This window comes from Ranitomeya variabilis, chromosome 1, assembly GCF_051348905.1.
Source record: "Ranitomeya variabilis isolate aRanVar5 chromosome 1, aRanVar5.hap1, whole genome shotgun sequence".
Classification (NCBI taxonomy): Eukaryota; Metazoa; Chordata; class Amphibia; order Anura; family Dendrobatidae; genus Ranitomeya; species Ranitomeya variabilis.
Genome location: NC_135232.1, coordinates 311,453,961 through 311,471,330, shown reverse-complemented (window position 1 = coordinate 311,471,330; position 17,370 = coordinate 311,453,961). Strand labels below are relative to the sequence as shown.

The 17,370-nt window shown below is 43.0% G+C and overlaps 1 protein-coding gene across 4 annotated transcripts in view; it reads right to left on the bottom strand.

Moving 5' to 3' along the window:
- The window catches only part of NF2 (NF2, moesin-ezrin-radixin like (MERLIN) tumor suppressor), a 117,810-nt gene that overhangs the window by 32,618 nt on the left and 67,822 nt on the right, over window positions 1-17,370 (bottom strand). For 3 of the 4 annotated variants that reach the window (XM_077296936.1, XM_077296945.1, XM_077296953.1), the window contains exons 15-16: window positions 15,666-15,799; window positions 7,166-7,313 (exon numbers count right to left, since the gene is read on the bottom strand). In XM_077296936.1, coding sequence (XP_077153051.1) covers window positions 7,166-7,313; window positions 15,666-15,799 — 282 coding nt within the window. Of the gene's footprint in view, window positions 1-6,547; window positions 6,595-7,165; window positions 7,314-15,665; window positions 15,800-17,370 lie in introns of all 4 variants that reach the window. The other variant, XM_077296960.1, reaches the window with a different exon arrangement.

The window sequence follows — 17,370 nt, the reverse complement described above, 5'->3', positions numbered from 1 at the left end:
ACTTTCTTTCTTGCTAATTTCTCCTCATTTTCCTGTGATTTTAGGCATTCCTTGGTTGCGTTCTCAGAACCCAATTATCAACTGGGAGACCAAGTAGATTATCTTTCCAACAAGGAGCAACTCAGCGTTAACAGAAGCTGTCCCTGAGTCCACGGCTACGGAACCACATGTACAGGTATTTTCTTTACCTCCAGCATATAAAGAGTTCCCTGACATCTGTGACAAGAAAAATGCAGATCAGCTTCCTCCACACAGGCATTATGACTGTCCCATTGAGTTGCTTCCTGGGGCAGCTATTCCTTTTGGTAACGTATACCCTTTGGCGGTACCTGATCTTCAAGCCTTAAAGGAGTATATTGATGAAAATCTGGCCAAAGGCTTCATACGTCCTTCTTCCTCACCAGCAGGGGCACCTATCTTTGTTGTAAAGAAGAAGGATGGGACCCTGAGACCCTGTGTTGACTATCGGGAACTCAATAAGGTAACCGTACGAAACCGTTACCCTTTGCATCTGATTCCCGAATTACTGGAAAGAGTCCGCCATGCTAAGGTGTTCTCTAAACTGGATCTTCGTGGGGCTTATAATTTGGTGCGTATTCGTCCAGGGGATGAGTGGAAGACAGCATTCAGATGCCAATATGGACACTTTGAATCTCTAGTGATGCCCTTCGGGCTTTGTAACGCCCCTGCAACGTTTCAACACCTTGCTAATGACATTTTCAGAGATTTGTTGGACCAGTTTGTAGTGAACTATTTGGACGATATACTAATCTTTTCTGACTCTCTACAGGAACATGAAGAACATGTCAAAACTGTTTTAAGACGTCTGAAAGAGAACCATCTGAATATTAAGCCCGAGAAATGCGAGTTCCATCGTTCTGAGATACAGTTCTTAGGTTATATCATCTCTCCCCAGGGGCTGAACATGGAATCTGGTAAGATTCAGGCTATCCTTGACTGGCCGGTATCCAAGAACGTTAAGGAGGTCCAACGTTTTATTGGTTTTGCAAATTTCTACAGACGCTTCATTCGAAATTTTTCTGATATTGTCCATCCCATTACTTCCTTCACAAAGAAGGAAAAGCCCTTTAAGTGGTCATCACAGGCTCAAGAAGCTTTTGATCGGCTTAAGATCTGTTTCACATCAGCACCGCTGTTGATACACCCAGATCCGACACTTTCATTCATTGTGGAGGTGGACGCTTCTGATAATGCTTTGGGGGCTATTCTCTCCCAAAGAACTGAAGAGAAGGGTCTGCTACATCCTTGTGCTTTCTTTTCCCATAGACTAACCTCAGCAGAGAAGAATTACGACGTGGGAGACAAGGAATTGCTGGCTATTATTGCGGCTTTCAAAGAATGGAGGCATCATCTGCAAGGAGCTGCACAACAGATCATAGTGCTAACTGACCATCGCAATTTAGAGTTCCTTAGATCCGCTAGATGTCTTTCTCCTCATCAGGCTCGTTGGAACGTATTTTTAAATCAATTTAACTTTGTTATCTCGTACCGTCCAGGTTCTCGTAATGGGAAGGCTGATGCTTTATTCCAAATCCATGCTGCGGATTCCGTACCTGGAGCCCCGTCCAAGACCATTCTATTTGATGCCAATTTCATCAGAGTTATCCACGATCAGGACTTGTGGAAGGAGTGCAGGGAGGCCTATGATGGTGATGTATTTCTGGCCAACCCACCTGTGGATATTAATCTTGTCTTTAAGGGTGGCATGTGGTTCAGAGATCGACGTATCTACGTCCCTGAGGTCGTCCGTCTGCAGATCCTCAAGTTGGTACATGACTCCAAGTTGGCTGGTCACAGGGGGGTACAGAAGACACAAGAGTTCCTGAGCCGATTCTTCTGGTGGCCAACTTGCCTGAAGGATACCAAGGACTATGTTCTCTCTTGCGAGGTATGTGCCCGTTACAAGACTCCTCATGTGGCACATACAGGTCTTCTACAACCATTACCTGTTCCGTCCCGCCCTTGGGGGTCTATATCAATGGACTTTATTGTGGAGCTGCCTACATCGGGGGGCACGAATACAATCATGGTGGTAGTTGATCGCCTGACTAAAGCTGCTCATTTTGTTCCATGCACCGGCCTCCCCTCAGCTAAAGATACAGTGAACTTGGTTATACAGAATGTCTTTCGGTTGCATGGGGTTCCGGATGAGATCATCTCTGACTGTGGAGTACAGTTCACTTCAAGATTCTGGAAGGGGTTTTGCTCTGCACTCAATATTAATGTCTATCTCTCTTCCGCTTACCATCCCCAGACAAATGGTCAGACTGAGCGTGCCAACCAGACGCTGGAACAATATCTAAGATGCTATGTCAGCCATCTCCAGGATGATTGGTTGGGGTTGCTGCCGTATGCCGAATTTTCATATAACAATTCTCAGAGCACCTCCACTAAATTTACACCTTTCTTTGCCAATCTGGGTTATCATCCGTGTATCTTACCTAGGTCTCCAATTAATTCTCCGGTTCCGGCAGTGGAGGATAGGCTGACTGCGATGAGGCAAAATCTGGAGGTTCTGAAGGAATCCCTGACCACAGCTCAAGAACGTTATAATAGATCGGCTGATAATTCCGTAAACCTGCACCCATGTTCAAGGTAGGAGATTCCGTGTGGTTAGCAACTAAGAATCTGAAGTTAAACGTCCCTTCACAAAAACTTGGGACAGAAATTCATTGGCCCTTTCAAGATCAACGGTATTGTGAGCTCTGTGGCCTGCCGGCTGAAGCTGCCTAGGACTATGAAGGTACACCCAGTGTTTCATGTATCTTTACTAAAGCCTGTATCTCCTAATACCTTCCAGGGACGTGTTGTGCCACCTCCGCAGCCTTGGTGATTGATGGGCAATAACGATTTGTGGTGGAGGAAATTGTTGATTCCAGGATTCGCAGGAATTGGCTCCAATATCTGATAAGATGGCAGGGATATCCCCCTGAGGAAGACTCTTGGGAACCTGTGGAAAACATCAATGCCCAACAGAAGATTTCTCGTTTTCATCAGAGATTCCCTGAGAAACCAGGTCCAGGATCGTCCTGAGGCCGCTTCTAAGGAGGGAGTAATGTCAGGACTTTGAACATTTTTTACCTTTTGTGCATTACTGCCCTTTTCCAAGATGGCGTCTTTGGTCTCATGTGCACTGTGTCTTCCTGCTATAAAACTCCACCCCAGCCTTCAGTCTGTGCTAGAGTATTCGGCCTTGCATCCAGCTCCTGACCTCTGGTGACTCCCTGGCTATATACCTGCTCCTGTGAACCTGTGGGGTTATGCTGCTACTCTGCTCTGAGTTCCTGCTGCATACACCAGTTCCAGTAATCCTCCTTCATCTGCTGCTCGTGTTTGCTTCCATCTGCATTTGCTGGACATGTAAGCTGTTTCTGCTCTGCAAGAACCTGAGACTATTACCCAGACCTCCCTGGTTGAGCTAAGATATTATTTGAACTGCCTTATAAGCATATCTATCTGTGTTTTGGACTAAGCAAGGACTTATTCGTGTCAAGTATCCTCAAGAATAATTGTGCTTCATAGACTTTCTGCGTGATTGCATTTTCCTCTGAAGTTTCCTATAGACTGCTAAGCTACATTTAATATTTACTCCAAGTGTTGTGGACTTGAGTTTCTCTCTGCACCTGTTTGAATCACCGTGTGATAATATAGACTTTACCACTTATAAAACTGTGTCCTGTAGTTGTCTTGTTCCACGCAAAGAGTCTCCTGAGTTATCCCCTATAATTGTTACGGATGCCGTCGGTGGATCGGAGCGGTGTCAATTAAAGGTGAAGACGGCTGTGGTTAAGTATTACTTATAAACCTAGGTAAGGGTCCTTAGATTAGTAGCACCACTCCAACTCTTAAAAAAAAAAAGTAAAAACCAATGGAGTGGTGGTTTAATCACATTTAGTACGGGATTAGTAGGATTTAAAAAAAAAAAAAACACACATACCACATGGAAAAAAACAGTTCTATAACCAACTAAAGAACAGAACACCCCATATAATAGCCAAAAGGAAAACAAAATAAAGCCAACCCGAGCAACCCTGCTTAACCCAAAAGACCAGGTATTTACAATTCCTTGCAGTGGCATTCAGTGGACATATTCGGTCAACAAATTAGTAGAGCATCTTGGCATCTTACGCCATTCCTATTTCCTTCTTGGCAGAACTCTAAAGAAGAGAATTGGAGCTTGAGCACAGATGTACTTGTCAGACCACATATTGCTCTGTGTTGGAGAAATGCGGGTTAAGTGCGGTGGTTTTCTGGTGGCTGTTAGGCAGAGCCTGTCTTATTGCTTGTTTTTAAGACTGTACATTGATTAGTATGTCAGGTTTCTATGGATAATGTATAAACAGTTGGCTGAAGTTATCTTCCATTAGCTCTATGTATGTATGTATGGAGGAAAATGGTGTTGGAAAAAAAAACATGTAAAAAAATATGGGAAAAAATAAACGTGTGAATTAGCCATATGATGTTTTTTTGTTTCTACTCACATCCACAATAAACTAAAAATGTTGTTTGTTCTTTCTTAGAATCTAAAGTATGTGCACTTTTTTTCCACGCCATAGATAGTGAAGAGTCCATACACATGAATGATATCTAGAGCTAGGTCCCGATCAGCCATGGATATTTATATGCCCACCTTTCTAGGAGGCCAATATTAAATGCAATTATGGGTGGTCATCTTAAGTACGTTAGCATTGTAAGATAATTGTGAACAATTCGTTTTACGATTATCTTGCAGTGCAAACAGGCTGCCGATCACCTGATGAACTAGCAAAACATTCATCTGGCGAAAAGATTTGTTGCGCAGAGCAGAAGATCGTCATTCTCACACTGCTGAGAACCGTGGCAGCCTATGCAGACAACAGAGATCTATTACAGATCGTTCAGTGCACACTGTTTACTGTGGTCTGCCTTTGTAACATGCTATTAAACGACCAGTCAGTAAAGGTTTACGGATTGGCTGCTGTATTATTCTGTCCATGTAAATGGACCCTTAGGAAATGTTCACACAATCTTTTTTCGGCTGTTGACTGGTTTCGAAGCAGAAGATGCTGTAGGATTGGCTCCTTTTCTTTTATAAACTTTTTTTTCAGTCATTTCCTTAGTATTCCTTAGACTTTATGCAACTTTTTTTTTTTAATGCTCAAACAATGAGGAAGATGGTAGCGTTTTTTGTTTTGTTTTTATTCAAATAAACACAATGACAAAATTCTAAAAAAGACTTGGTGTCTGTTATAGCCTTCCTATTAACTTTCATTGTAAAGTATTGAGCGTCTTCCTAGCCAAAGCGTACATGTTCTTTCTTTTAAATGCTTGGCATCTACTGAGAGCCTGAGTGTTTAAAAAGGAGCTCAAAAGCCTGACCATATGACCAATAAGTTATTTACACAAGGAAAAGAAAAAGTTCATTCTTTTTAACATTTTGCCTGCCCTTTTCCAGTGTTTCCAAGCAAAATAGATACAGTGTGAATATACACATAAATGGGTATTCTAAAGCTTGAAAGCTGTCCCCTTTCCATGGGGGAGAGAATAATTGCTTGGACCCCCACTATTGTCAAGAACTTGGGCCCTGAAGAGCCCTGTGTGAATGTGAATGCAGCGGTGGTCAATAATGCGGCAATATCACTCAATTCATTCTTAAAAGGTGTTATCCGCAACTTAGGGTTTATTTCCTCTGGGGCTAGAACTTACTGGTAGGTAGTTGCCCTGCCCGACATCTCCAGACTCAAACGCTAGTTCTCCTGCTTCCTTCGACCTCATCTCAGCAGAGCAGTTCTTTCTCTTCCAGTCTGTTCTGTCGATGGGGCGTCACTGTTGATGTTATGTTGATGATAGCCAGTTCCATGAAGTAAGGCAGCAAGGAGCTGGCTGTCAACCAACATGACATGGCCAGTGACACGGCCAGTGACACTACTTCAACAGAGCAGACCAGAAGAGAAGGAGCTGCACTGTCGACGTGAAGTCTCAGTAAGCAGCAGAATCGCCGGTATGAGCGGTCTGTGACCGCAGAACAGGCATATAGCAACTCCTGTGAGTTATTAGACTGACTGTTTTTTTTTTTCCCAAAGTCCTGGATAACACCTTTAACCAAGAGATAGATGGGCTCAGAGATCAGCTGGTCTTCAGCACTCCCACAAGAATTAATGTAAGAGCAGAGCACATGATCAATCTCTGTTCCATTCACGCGGGGCTTTTCAGAGCCCCGAATCTCAGGATCAATGGCAGTCCAAGTGGTTGGGCCCCCAGGGGTAGGGATGTTATCCCCTATTCCAACAATTCCACACTTGAGAATACCCCTTTAAAGAGAATTTTAGCTGTAATAAGAAAGCAGAAGTTAAGTAAAGAAAAGTACATGTAAAAATATTTGACACAGATTTAAACTGTGGAATAATGTAAATGTGTTAGGAAAAAGGGGAGTGCTAATTGGGAATAAACAGCCCCTCATGCTATGGGAGAGCTGCACTCAAATACATACACACAACAGTTAGTTACAGAAAGAGTAACATTACATGCACACACACATACACAATACCTGGCACACACTATGCGGCACTCTCAGATGCAGACTGCTCTCCTTCCCTAACAGGAAAAAAACAAAAATGCCATGGCATGTGAACATGGTAATATGCAAGCGGATAAAACCAGCAAAGCCGTCTCATACAGCAAATAAGGCAGTATTCATTTCAACCTAGTGGACTTGTGTAACAGAGAACTGCTGCATGTAGGTGATGGAAGTGCGACCACATCGGACTCGTGGGGGTTTTAAACTAGGGTTGTCTGAGACTAAACAGATTTTACCCATCCGTCAAAGCCTGGCAAGTCACAGTCTGTGTCTGTGAGCATTGCAGAAAATGACTGCATTACTGAGACTTGTGGGTGACTTCAATGTTTCACTAAGTCACAAGCGATCTTTAAAGTATTTTGCAAGTTCTTCAATATAATAACACGGACTTCGTTGCAATTGAACATGGACGCCAGCCATCATTTGAGTGTAATAATCACATCTGCATCAGATTTACTTTAACAGCTTGTGCTTATATTTATAACTGTATAGAGTATTAGAGACAATTCCATAAAATGGGAGAAATGGTGGTGATTCAACCAATGGCGATTTTACATGGTCTGTACATAGCCCCCCGCTATGTCTTACCTTTTTGATTGTATTCTGTTTGCTGCCTGCACTCTCATGCATTATATCCATTGCACTTTCACGTTCCTTCAACTTTAAGGATTCTATTTCCGTTTTCAGCTCATTCAGCTGTTCTTGTAAATGGCGACTTTTTTCCATATACTCCACCCTGTGTAAAATATTATGCCCAAATTAGAGATGATCAAACTGTGGAGAAACACTGCAGAATTAAAACATTCTAAATGAAGTGTATCATGAGTTTATTACAATGAATATATCAGGTTTTGACAATCATACTTGTGTTAGACTGTAATGTCCAATTACTAAAACATAAATCCAGTACTCATCACTTTTGAGTCATGTTATTAATATTAAGTGAGACATATATACATATATCACTATATATGTCAGCAGGATATTCGACCAATGAAGGCATGCGTATAAAGCCCCTTTAACACTTGTTACACTCATACCTTGCTTGCAGTATTTCATTTGAGCATTTTTAAAGAAATTCATCCTTAAAATTTTAATTGCAAATGCAGCGGGATCGGCACTGAAAGCCTAGCTTCTGCAGTATTCTCTCCATGTTTCCAATCCACAGGTCACTCTTTTCTCATAGACCCGTTTCCCATGCGTAGGTGCCATTAATGTCCAGGTTTGTTTCATCATCAGTAAAGGCAGGGAATGAGCATCAAGCTCTTAGTGACTTCAGGAACGTACAGGACATGTGCCACCCCTTGTGATGAGACACACCCGTCTGCAGAGAAACTTGAATAGGGGGAGACAGGTCACAGAGAAGAGTGACTTGTCAACCAAAGAATGAAGGCCGGCAGTAGGCTGGAATCAGCTTCGACTGATCGTACTGCCAACAGCAATCTCAGCCGACTCTCACATACCTAGGAGGACTTGTTTGTCTGGCCCATCTCTGGAAGAACATTACGATTAGAATCCAAAGAGCACCAAATACGGAAGTCTTTGAAGTATACATTCCCCTGGACGAAGCTAAACGCGAAACGCGCGTTGGGGCTTAGGACCGCGTACTCAGGTTATGTAACACTACTTATTTCTACATTTTATGCATACTAATATAAGGGATTTATAGGATTGTTGATGAATTGAAAATTTGCTTACCAAAGGCAACTGGGTTGCTTATATGGAGGCTATGTGGTGGTGGTAGTTAAGCACAATGCACTAAGCACTTTATTAGGTCATACACACTGCCACGTATACTCCTGTAGGGTTACTTAGCATGGCCCACTAAAGGGTATAGGTGTTTATATGTCAACTATTTATCCCTACATGCACAACTTAAGCAATATAGCTGCATATTACTTTTGCACCTTATTAGCTTACTACTTATCCCCTATATAATATGTGCTGCTGAAACTGGTACTAGGCGGTGTACTTGCATGTGTTGTCTCCATTGTTTGAGTTATTTGTTTTAATTGCTTGGTATTTTTTTTTTTTAAAAAGATATATTTAATAAAATTTACTATTTTATGGAAAAATATGACGTAGACTTCCGTATTTGGTGCTCTTTGGATTCTGTTATATTAATGGAAGTGTCATACACATAGGCCAATTGATCTATATATGGATACTTGAACATTACGATTAGCAGTCGGAATCAAATATGGATGATTGACGTCTCCCCCTACAATAAATTGTCCAGCGCCTGAAATAAACATTAGGCTGTCGCCCGAACCGGTCAATATCAGTGGGTTTGCCTGACATTAGTCTAATGTGTATGAAGGGCTTGAAACCTTGCCTCAACTGCCTGTGAAACCTATGATTGTTCCCCACCTTCACAGACAATGCACGCTCTTATACTGAGACACAGCTGAGCTGCTTATGGGACTATTGCTTTATGAACTGTCTAGGAGTTCCTATAAGTAGAGAGGGACTTTGGGGCCCCATTCTCAAGATCGAGAGTGGCCTCAGCAGCAAAAGCCCCACTGATTATACATTTTTCATGTATTCTGAGGAAGAGCTGATAAATGTTATTTATGGGACAAACCCTTCAAGATAAATAATGTTTCATTTAAAAAGCTCTTAAGAAAACTCCTTTTTAATTATTATTATTCATTATTATTATATACTTCAAAAATTGTAACAATCTATAAAATAAAGTTAGTTTATTATTTATAACACGTCAAATGGTAGAAAAAAAATAATGTGGTGGATTTTCTTTATCTCACTCTCTCTAATACATAATTATTTATTAAAATTAGTCGAAAGGGTACCAATTAAAAACACCGGATTACGTACCGGTAATGCTCTTTTATAGAGCCACGACAGCACCCACTTGAGAGAGGGGATCCGCCCCTAGGAACAGGAAACCCTATGGAGAGATAAAAGGGGCGGTCCCCCTCGCTCCCACAGTTGGGTTACAGAGATTGCGAGGAACCGCCCACCAGATTTAGTAGGCAATATGATTTCATCAATTATCATTAGTTAATTTAGTATGACTAACTATAAGAACCAAAAACACCCTTAATCGTGCTTTTATAAAAATAACTTAATAGGGTGGGAAGTAAAGGGGTGCTGTCGTGGCTCTATAAAAGAGCATTACCGGTACGTAATCCGGTGTTTTCTCTTCGCCACGACAGCACCCACTTGAGAGACTTTCAGAGATAGTCATTTGGGAGGGATCACAGTGTTAAGAACTGATCTACCAAAGGACAGGTCAGATGAGGAAGACAAATCCAATCTATAGTGATTATAGAATGTAGTAGGAGAAGCCCAGGTTGCGGCCTTACATATCAGTTCTATTGGAACTTCCGCACGCTCGGCCCAGGATGATGCTATCGCCCGAGTGGAATGTGCTTTTACGGTCTCAGGCGGGTTCTCCCCTTTGGATGAATAGGCCAGACATATTGCATCCCGAATCCACCGAGATAAAGTACCCTTCGTGATTCCATCTCCTTTCCTATGGCCCTGGAAGGAAATAAAGAGAGCCCTGCTCTTCCTCCAGGTGCTAGTTCTGTCTAAATAGGCTAATATGGCTCTCCTCACATCTAATGTGTGGTATTTTTGTTCTTCCTGATTCGTAGGGTTATCATAGAAGGAGGGAAGAAAAATTTCCTGTGACCTATGAAATTTAGTACATACTTTGGGCAAGTAAGAAGGGTCTGTTTTCAGGACAATTCTATCTGGATATACAGACATAAATGGTGGATCTATCGATAATGCCTGTATGTCACTTACTCTTCTAGCTGACACCAAAGCAACAAGGAGAGCTGTCTTGATGGAGACATGTTTTATGTGAGCTGAATGTAGTGGCTCAAAGGGGTGGTCTGTCAGAGCTTCGAGGACCAAATTAACATCCCAAGGTGGTACATGGGGAATTTGGACTGTTTCTGATCTTTGGCAAGCTGCGATAAATCTAGCTACCCACCTGTCACCTGCAATATCGTGACCATATAAAGCACCAAGCGCAGAAATGTGTACTTTTAAGGTACTGACTGCCAGACCTAAATCGCGTCCTTTTTGAAGAAATTCTAGAATCATAGGGATATGAATTTTGTTTGATAGTGCTGTTGGGTAGAGGTTTAAAAATTTTTTCCACACTCTCACATAAATGGATGTGGTGGATTTCTTCCTACTCAGTAGCAGAGTGTCAATTACTTTGTTAGAGAACCCTCTTATTTTTAGCAGCTGCCTCTCAAATGCCAGGCTGTCAACCGCAGACCCTTCACCTGAGGGTGGTTGAAGGGGCCTTGAGAGAGCAGATCCTGATCCTCCGGAAGGATCCACGGGTCTGAGATTGACATGGCTCTCAGCCAGGAAAACCATGGCCTCTTGGGCCAAAACGGAGCTATTAAGATCACGTTTGCTCTGTCCTCCCTTATCTTCCTGATTACCGTTGGAAGAAGTATTAGAGGGGGAAAGGCATATGCTTTCTGGAATGTCCATGGGACTTGCAGAGCATCGAAGATATCTGGATTGTCGGATCGGAACAATGAAGCGAACCTTTTGACTTGTCTGTTGCGTCTCGTCGCAAAAAGGTCTATCTCGGGAGCGCCCCATTTTTTGACTATCATTAAAAAGATACGTCGGCTGAGAACCCACTCTCCTTGGCGAAGAGTGTGGCGGCTGAGGAAATCCGCTCTTGGATTGTCGACTCCTCTTACGTGCAGTGCTGACAAGGATAGAAGGTGCTCCTCTGCTATGGATAGAATGTTGCCAGCTATAAACATGAGAGCTTCTGATCTCGTTCCCCCTTGGTGATTTAAGTATGCCACCGCTGTCATGTTGTCTGAAAGGATTCTTGTATGCTTTCCGTGTAGCTGTGGAAGAAATTTACATATGGCATAATAGATAGCCTTCAGTTCTTTTTTATTAGAAGAATCGTTCGATTCTTCAAGAGACCACAGACCTTGAGCTATTTGATCTCCTAAGTGTGCTCCCCAACCACTAGGACTGGCATCGGTAAAGATTGTTTTTGAAGGTTTAATCACCCAGGGAACCCCACTGGTAAAATGATTGTGATCTAACCACCAGGTAAGGGAATTTAACACGTCTGTTGGTAAAGATAATCTGCTATCTAATTGGCCTTGTAACCTCTCTTCTTGTTGCAGAATGTTGTACTGTAATTTTCTACTATGGTATTGAGCCCATGGGACAGCTGGGATACACGATGTGAAAGAACCCAGAAGGGACATCCCTTCTCTTAGGGAAATTAGGGGGTTATTAATCACCGATTGTACTTTGTTTATGATTGCTATTTGTTTAGAGTCAGGAAGAAAGCACCTCTGACTTGTAGAGTCTAGAATAAGGCCTAGAAATGTTTGTCGAGTTGTGGGGGATAATCTGGATTTTTCCCAGTTTACTAACCACCCTAATTCCTGCAGGGATGAAATTGTATCAAGTACTCGCTGATGGCATTGGGAAAAGGAGTTACCCACTATCAAAAGGTCATCTAAATATGGTATTACAAGTGTGTCTTTTAATCTCAAGTATGACATTACTTCCGACATTAATTTTGTGAAGACTCTCGGGGCTATCGACAGTCCAAAAGGCATTGCTGTATATTGATAATGCCTTACTTGACCTCCCATCATAACTGCCACCCGAAGAAATTGCTGATGCTCAATGAAGATTGGTAGATGATAATACGCATCTTTAAGGTCAAGCACTGCCATAAAGCAATGGGGAAACAGAAGCTTAATAGTTGATCGTATAGATTCCATTTTAAAGGTTTGGTTTTCTAGAAAGACGTTTAGTCTTTTCAGGTTAATTATTGTTCTAAACGATCCGTCTGGTTTCGGAATCAAAAATAAAGGGGAATAAAAACCTCTTCCTCTTTGATGAAAAGGGACTTCCACTAGTACTCCTTTGGACAGGAGATTTATTATTTCTTGTTCCAAGGCCTCTTGTTGTGATTGAGACCTTAAGGAAGTCAATAGAAATGAGTCCGGAGGGACTCGGGCAAATTTCAATTTTAGACCTGTAGAAATGAGGCTAGTTGCCCACGGATTAGAAGTTATTGTCAGCCATTGTGACGAAAAGAAAGACAACCTACCACCAACGGGTAGATCTGTCCTACCGGGGTTTATCCTCAGGCTTAAATGGACGCTTTCCGAAGAACGCTCCTTTCTGTTTAAAGTCTTTATTAGCCCAGCGGTCTTGGTTTTTATAGTCCTTTTTCCTATTAAACATGGGCTTTCGGAACGCTCTCCTGTAGGATGGAAGATAAGTGTTATTGGGGAACCCCTTCTTCCTCTCACCTGCTTTAGTTAATATTTCGTCTAACTTAGTACCAAATAGGTACTCACCCTGGCAGGGAAGACCGCATAACTTAGACTTTGTTTGGGGATCTCCTTTCCACCCCTTTAGCCATAAGGCTCGACGAGCCGCGTTAGTCAGACCTGCCGATTTGGCCGCTAGCCGTATGGAATCAGCTGAGGAATCCGCTAGAAAGGCTGTAGCTCCTCTAATTAACGGCAAGGAAGAGATTAATCTATCTCGGGAAAGGCCGCTTTTTAATCCCTCTTCTAAATCGTTCAACCAGACCAACATGGACCTGGCAGTGCATGTGGCTGATATAGCCGGCCTGAAGGCTCCAGTACAGGATTCCCATGCCCTCTTTAGGAGGGTATCGGCCTTCCGGTCAAGCGGGTCTTGCAAGGAACCGGAATCTTCCACGGGTAATAAAGATTTTCTAGAAGTGGAGGCCACTGCTGCATCCACCTTCGGGGCTTTTAACCATATGGAGAAATCTTCATCGTTAAAGGGATAGCGTCTTTTTGATGAAGACGGTAATCCTCTTTGTCCCTGGCTTTCCCACTCCTTTTTAACTACATTCTTTATTGCTGGAATCACAGGAAAAGAAGGTTTTTTCTTCTCTGACAGGCCTGCAAACATCACGTCCTGTGGAGTTTTAGGGGTTTTTGTTTCCTCAATACCCATGGTGTTACAAACTGATCTTACCAAATTATCGATACTATCTGTGGGAAAGCATGTATCTCTCTCATCATCTGAGGAAATGATCTTTTGGGAACCATCCGAATCTTCAATATCAGAGGATTGTTCAGACCTAGGGGAATTATATTTTCTCCTACTCTCGGGAATTTTTTCTGAGCTTTGGAAGGCCCGCAATTCTTCTCTAATCATACTCCTAATATCTTCCGACCTTACTGAAGATTCCTCACGTAAGGTGGATTCGATGCAAGGTTGGCACAGTTTCTTTAAATAATTATCAGGGAGCGGCTGAGAGCATATCGCACATTGTATGTGTTTTGTTTTCCCCGTTCTTTTTGCCTAGGAAATATAGACACAGAGGGGAAGTGTAATCAGCGTAAAAGGGCATAGACACACACTCACCCAGTGAGGTTGTTTTTTTTACAATACCGGCTGATGAGGAGGAGACGGAGGAACAGATGGAACTGACCGGCCCGACTTTTTTTCTCTGGCGCTCTTAGAAGAAGACCTGCGGCTGCAGCTTGTGCGGCTGACAGGTGTAATAGCGGTGACTTCGGATGAAGCCATCGCTGGGTCCTGTGGAGATGCCATGATGGACGCCGGAGGATCAGTGCCGGCGTCCTTTTCTAATGGGGGCCGCCATCTTGCTTCCTGCTGTACCCGGAAGTGACTGCTACATCCGGGTTGCGGCCATTCTGTATGCGCCTGCGCCGCCACCAGCATCAGCGCAGGCGCCGTCTCTCCTGAGTCACCCCGGAAGTTTGCGGTACTGCTTCCGGGGGATAATACACCGGACCCACGCTGCCTGCGCACCATCCGAGATGGCGCCGCAGGATCACCTTACCCCAGCGTTTCGGTCCCTGCAGGTCGGCTGGGTGAATTTTCGTGAGCCAGGCGACTCCCCGGACCTGGCCTCACGGTACCTGCCAGCAGAGGGGGGAAGCTACCATAGGACCCCCGACGCTGCTTCCAGCTTCTGGAGCCCTTGCCGTCCCATAAAGGTAAACCGCGCAAGCGGCATCCAGGCTGGGTATCCTCTTCTCTCCACGCGTCTCCCGTAGGAACAGGAAACCAACTGTGGGAGCGAGGGGGACCGCCCCTTTTATCTCTCCATAGGGTTTCCTGTTCCTAGGGGCGGATCCCCTCTCTCAAGTGGGTGCTGTCGTGGCGAAGAGAAAACAATAACTTATTCTTCACATACCAAATACCGTACTTCTTGTGGAAAAGCTACACCTCTTAAATCAAGAAGTAAAAACTAGCTTAGCTTTTTTTAAAAAAATAAATAAATCATGTTTTTATTGCACAACTGTAATAAAGCAGTAAGAACACCACTTGTCATTTTAGGGCATAGTAAACAGCATAAAAATATCGGCACAGTTGCTGCATTTTTGGGGATTCTCCCGATCTATGTAGGTAGCAACCCAAAATGGCACCATTTATAAAATACAACTCTCCCACAAAAAATAGCTCCTTCTACAAAAATATAAAAGGAAATACATTTTCCCTTTTGGAAAGTAAAACAAAAGGAGAAAAATAATTAAATACATTTTTTAAGACTTAAATTAGGCTTTAAAGTGTTAATATATTGCCATTAATGAGCCTATTCACCTAGTGGGTAGCCCATTTTTTTAGCTATACGTCTATCTACATACAGATTAGTTCCGGTTATATTAATATGAGCACAGTCCTAAAAATGTACACTTTTGCACAACACTAACATGTATCGATTTGTACAAATTAAAAATATAGCATAAGATGATGGACAAGTGTTTGGTACTGTTGTCTTCCTGCAATCTGATCACAAGTAATATCTGAGTGTAGTTTATATGAATGCCCCTACACCCATCATTAAATATCTGTAAGGGTTTCCTCTGGGCACTGTGGCAACCATTTAAACTCTAAAAATATACTTAGAACTGACTTGTTATGAAAACTAGCCTTAGTGTGTGCGTATGACAGGCAAACTAAATGGTAATCCGTGGGCACAGGCACTGATGACAAAAGCAACATGAAATGAAATTCAATTTACAGAGACAAATGAAATTCAAGGATCTCAGGAAATGCATTGTTCACTTGCTACATACAAGACAATTCTTACTTTTCCTTTTCAATTTCCATGGACAGGCGTTTCATATCGGTGTCCTTGAAATCATAGGGCAGGCTGTCACCGAGCATGCTAAAACTTGGCACATCGACAGGGGGCACAGAGCTACTGCTAGTTCCTGCTGCTTGCTAGAAAAGTAATGACTTACGGTTACAAAAATTGCATGTTTTAGAAAAGAACAAGAAAAGGAACAAAGTACACCAAGATTGCAATTGTGAAATGTTATTATTTTCGGTTGGCAGTGCAGTATTCTAGCATTTTAAGCCTCTGGGATAGTAATTGTCCATGATTAGTGTGAAACATCTGGCATCCTTACAGATCCTGGGGAAATCCTATATTTATACTGGTTGGCGATAAATATAAGATAGCTGTTGGATTAGCTCTACCATCAGGTCCCAATGAGTATGCACATTTGGACTAAGGCTAGGTTCACATTCACGTTTAGCGCTAGCGGATTGCGCTATCGCAATGTATTTGTAGGGGCCGCGTTTAGGGGTCGCGCTAACGTCCCCGCTCTCGCAGATCCCCGATGTGCGAGAGCGGGGAACGGACCTCGGGCGCGCCGCGGACGCTGCAAGCAGCGTCCAAGGCGCGCCACTGAAGAACGGCACATCGCTAGCGCGAGCCGAAAAAGGCATGCGCTAGCGATGCGCTGCAGGCGAAATTTCCATTGCTGTCAATGGGTGCGCTAACGGACCCGTTGCACGGCGTTAATTGCGACATTTTCGCCGTGCAACACTGTCCGTTAGCGACCACCCACTAACGCAATGTGAACCTAGCCTTAGGGAGACAAGCCAGTCAAACATCCATGCTTACCTCCTCACAAACCAAAAGATTGGGCAAGTGCAAATCCGATGTGGGGCAGTCAGTATACCCGCATACACATTGGAGCCGATTCTGTTTGGAACTTAGCAAAATTTGGGCTGCTAATGCCCGCTACGCCAACTTTTTGGAATGTAAGCATGGCTTAGCTGGAGTAGCCTGGCTAATTTAGGTCTGATAAAAAAAGAGATACACTAAAGGAAAAAAATTGTTGCAAAAGTGGACATAAAAGGGGTTGCCTAAATATCTAAAATTACACACAAATGTGATGAAAATAGTAAGTTATGCATCTTACTAATATGCTGAAATTATCACCAGTGCTCGGATTTTCACATATCCTCTCTTGTCCCAGTTTCCACAGCTCCATTTGTGGCCCTAAGAAAATGTTAGAATGTTGCCAAGCCTTTATGCAATGTGGTCTGGTTGACTGCTCATTACAATAGCTAAGCCAGCCCCCTTACCTGTCAAAGGAAATGCATGGAGAGAAGGGGGCTGGCTTAGCTATTGAACAAGGCAGTCAGGCAGCCCTCTTTACGCACACAGCAGTAGTCATGTCTAGACACAGGAAACTCATTCCTGTATTGATCAGACAGTCAGAAATGGAGCAGTCAGATCCAGGACCAGGTATCAGAAGATTGGGGAACCTATGTTAGCAGTAGTATATTGGTAAGCTATGTTGCAGGTATAAATGGACAACTTCAGATATACTTAAATTAGACAGTCTTCATTTTTCACCCTTTGCATTTCAATATGGGACTCAATAGGATGTAGGTTCATGTTATGATGCTTAGTGCTAATATTGTTTCATATTCAGGGTCACTTTAACACTGTAGGGTCAGTTTAGTGCTAATGTGTGGATAATATCTGGAATTAAAGC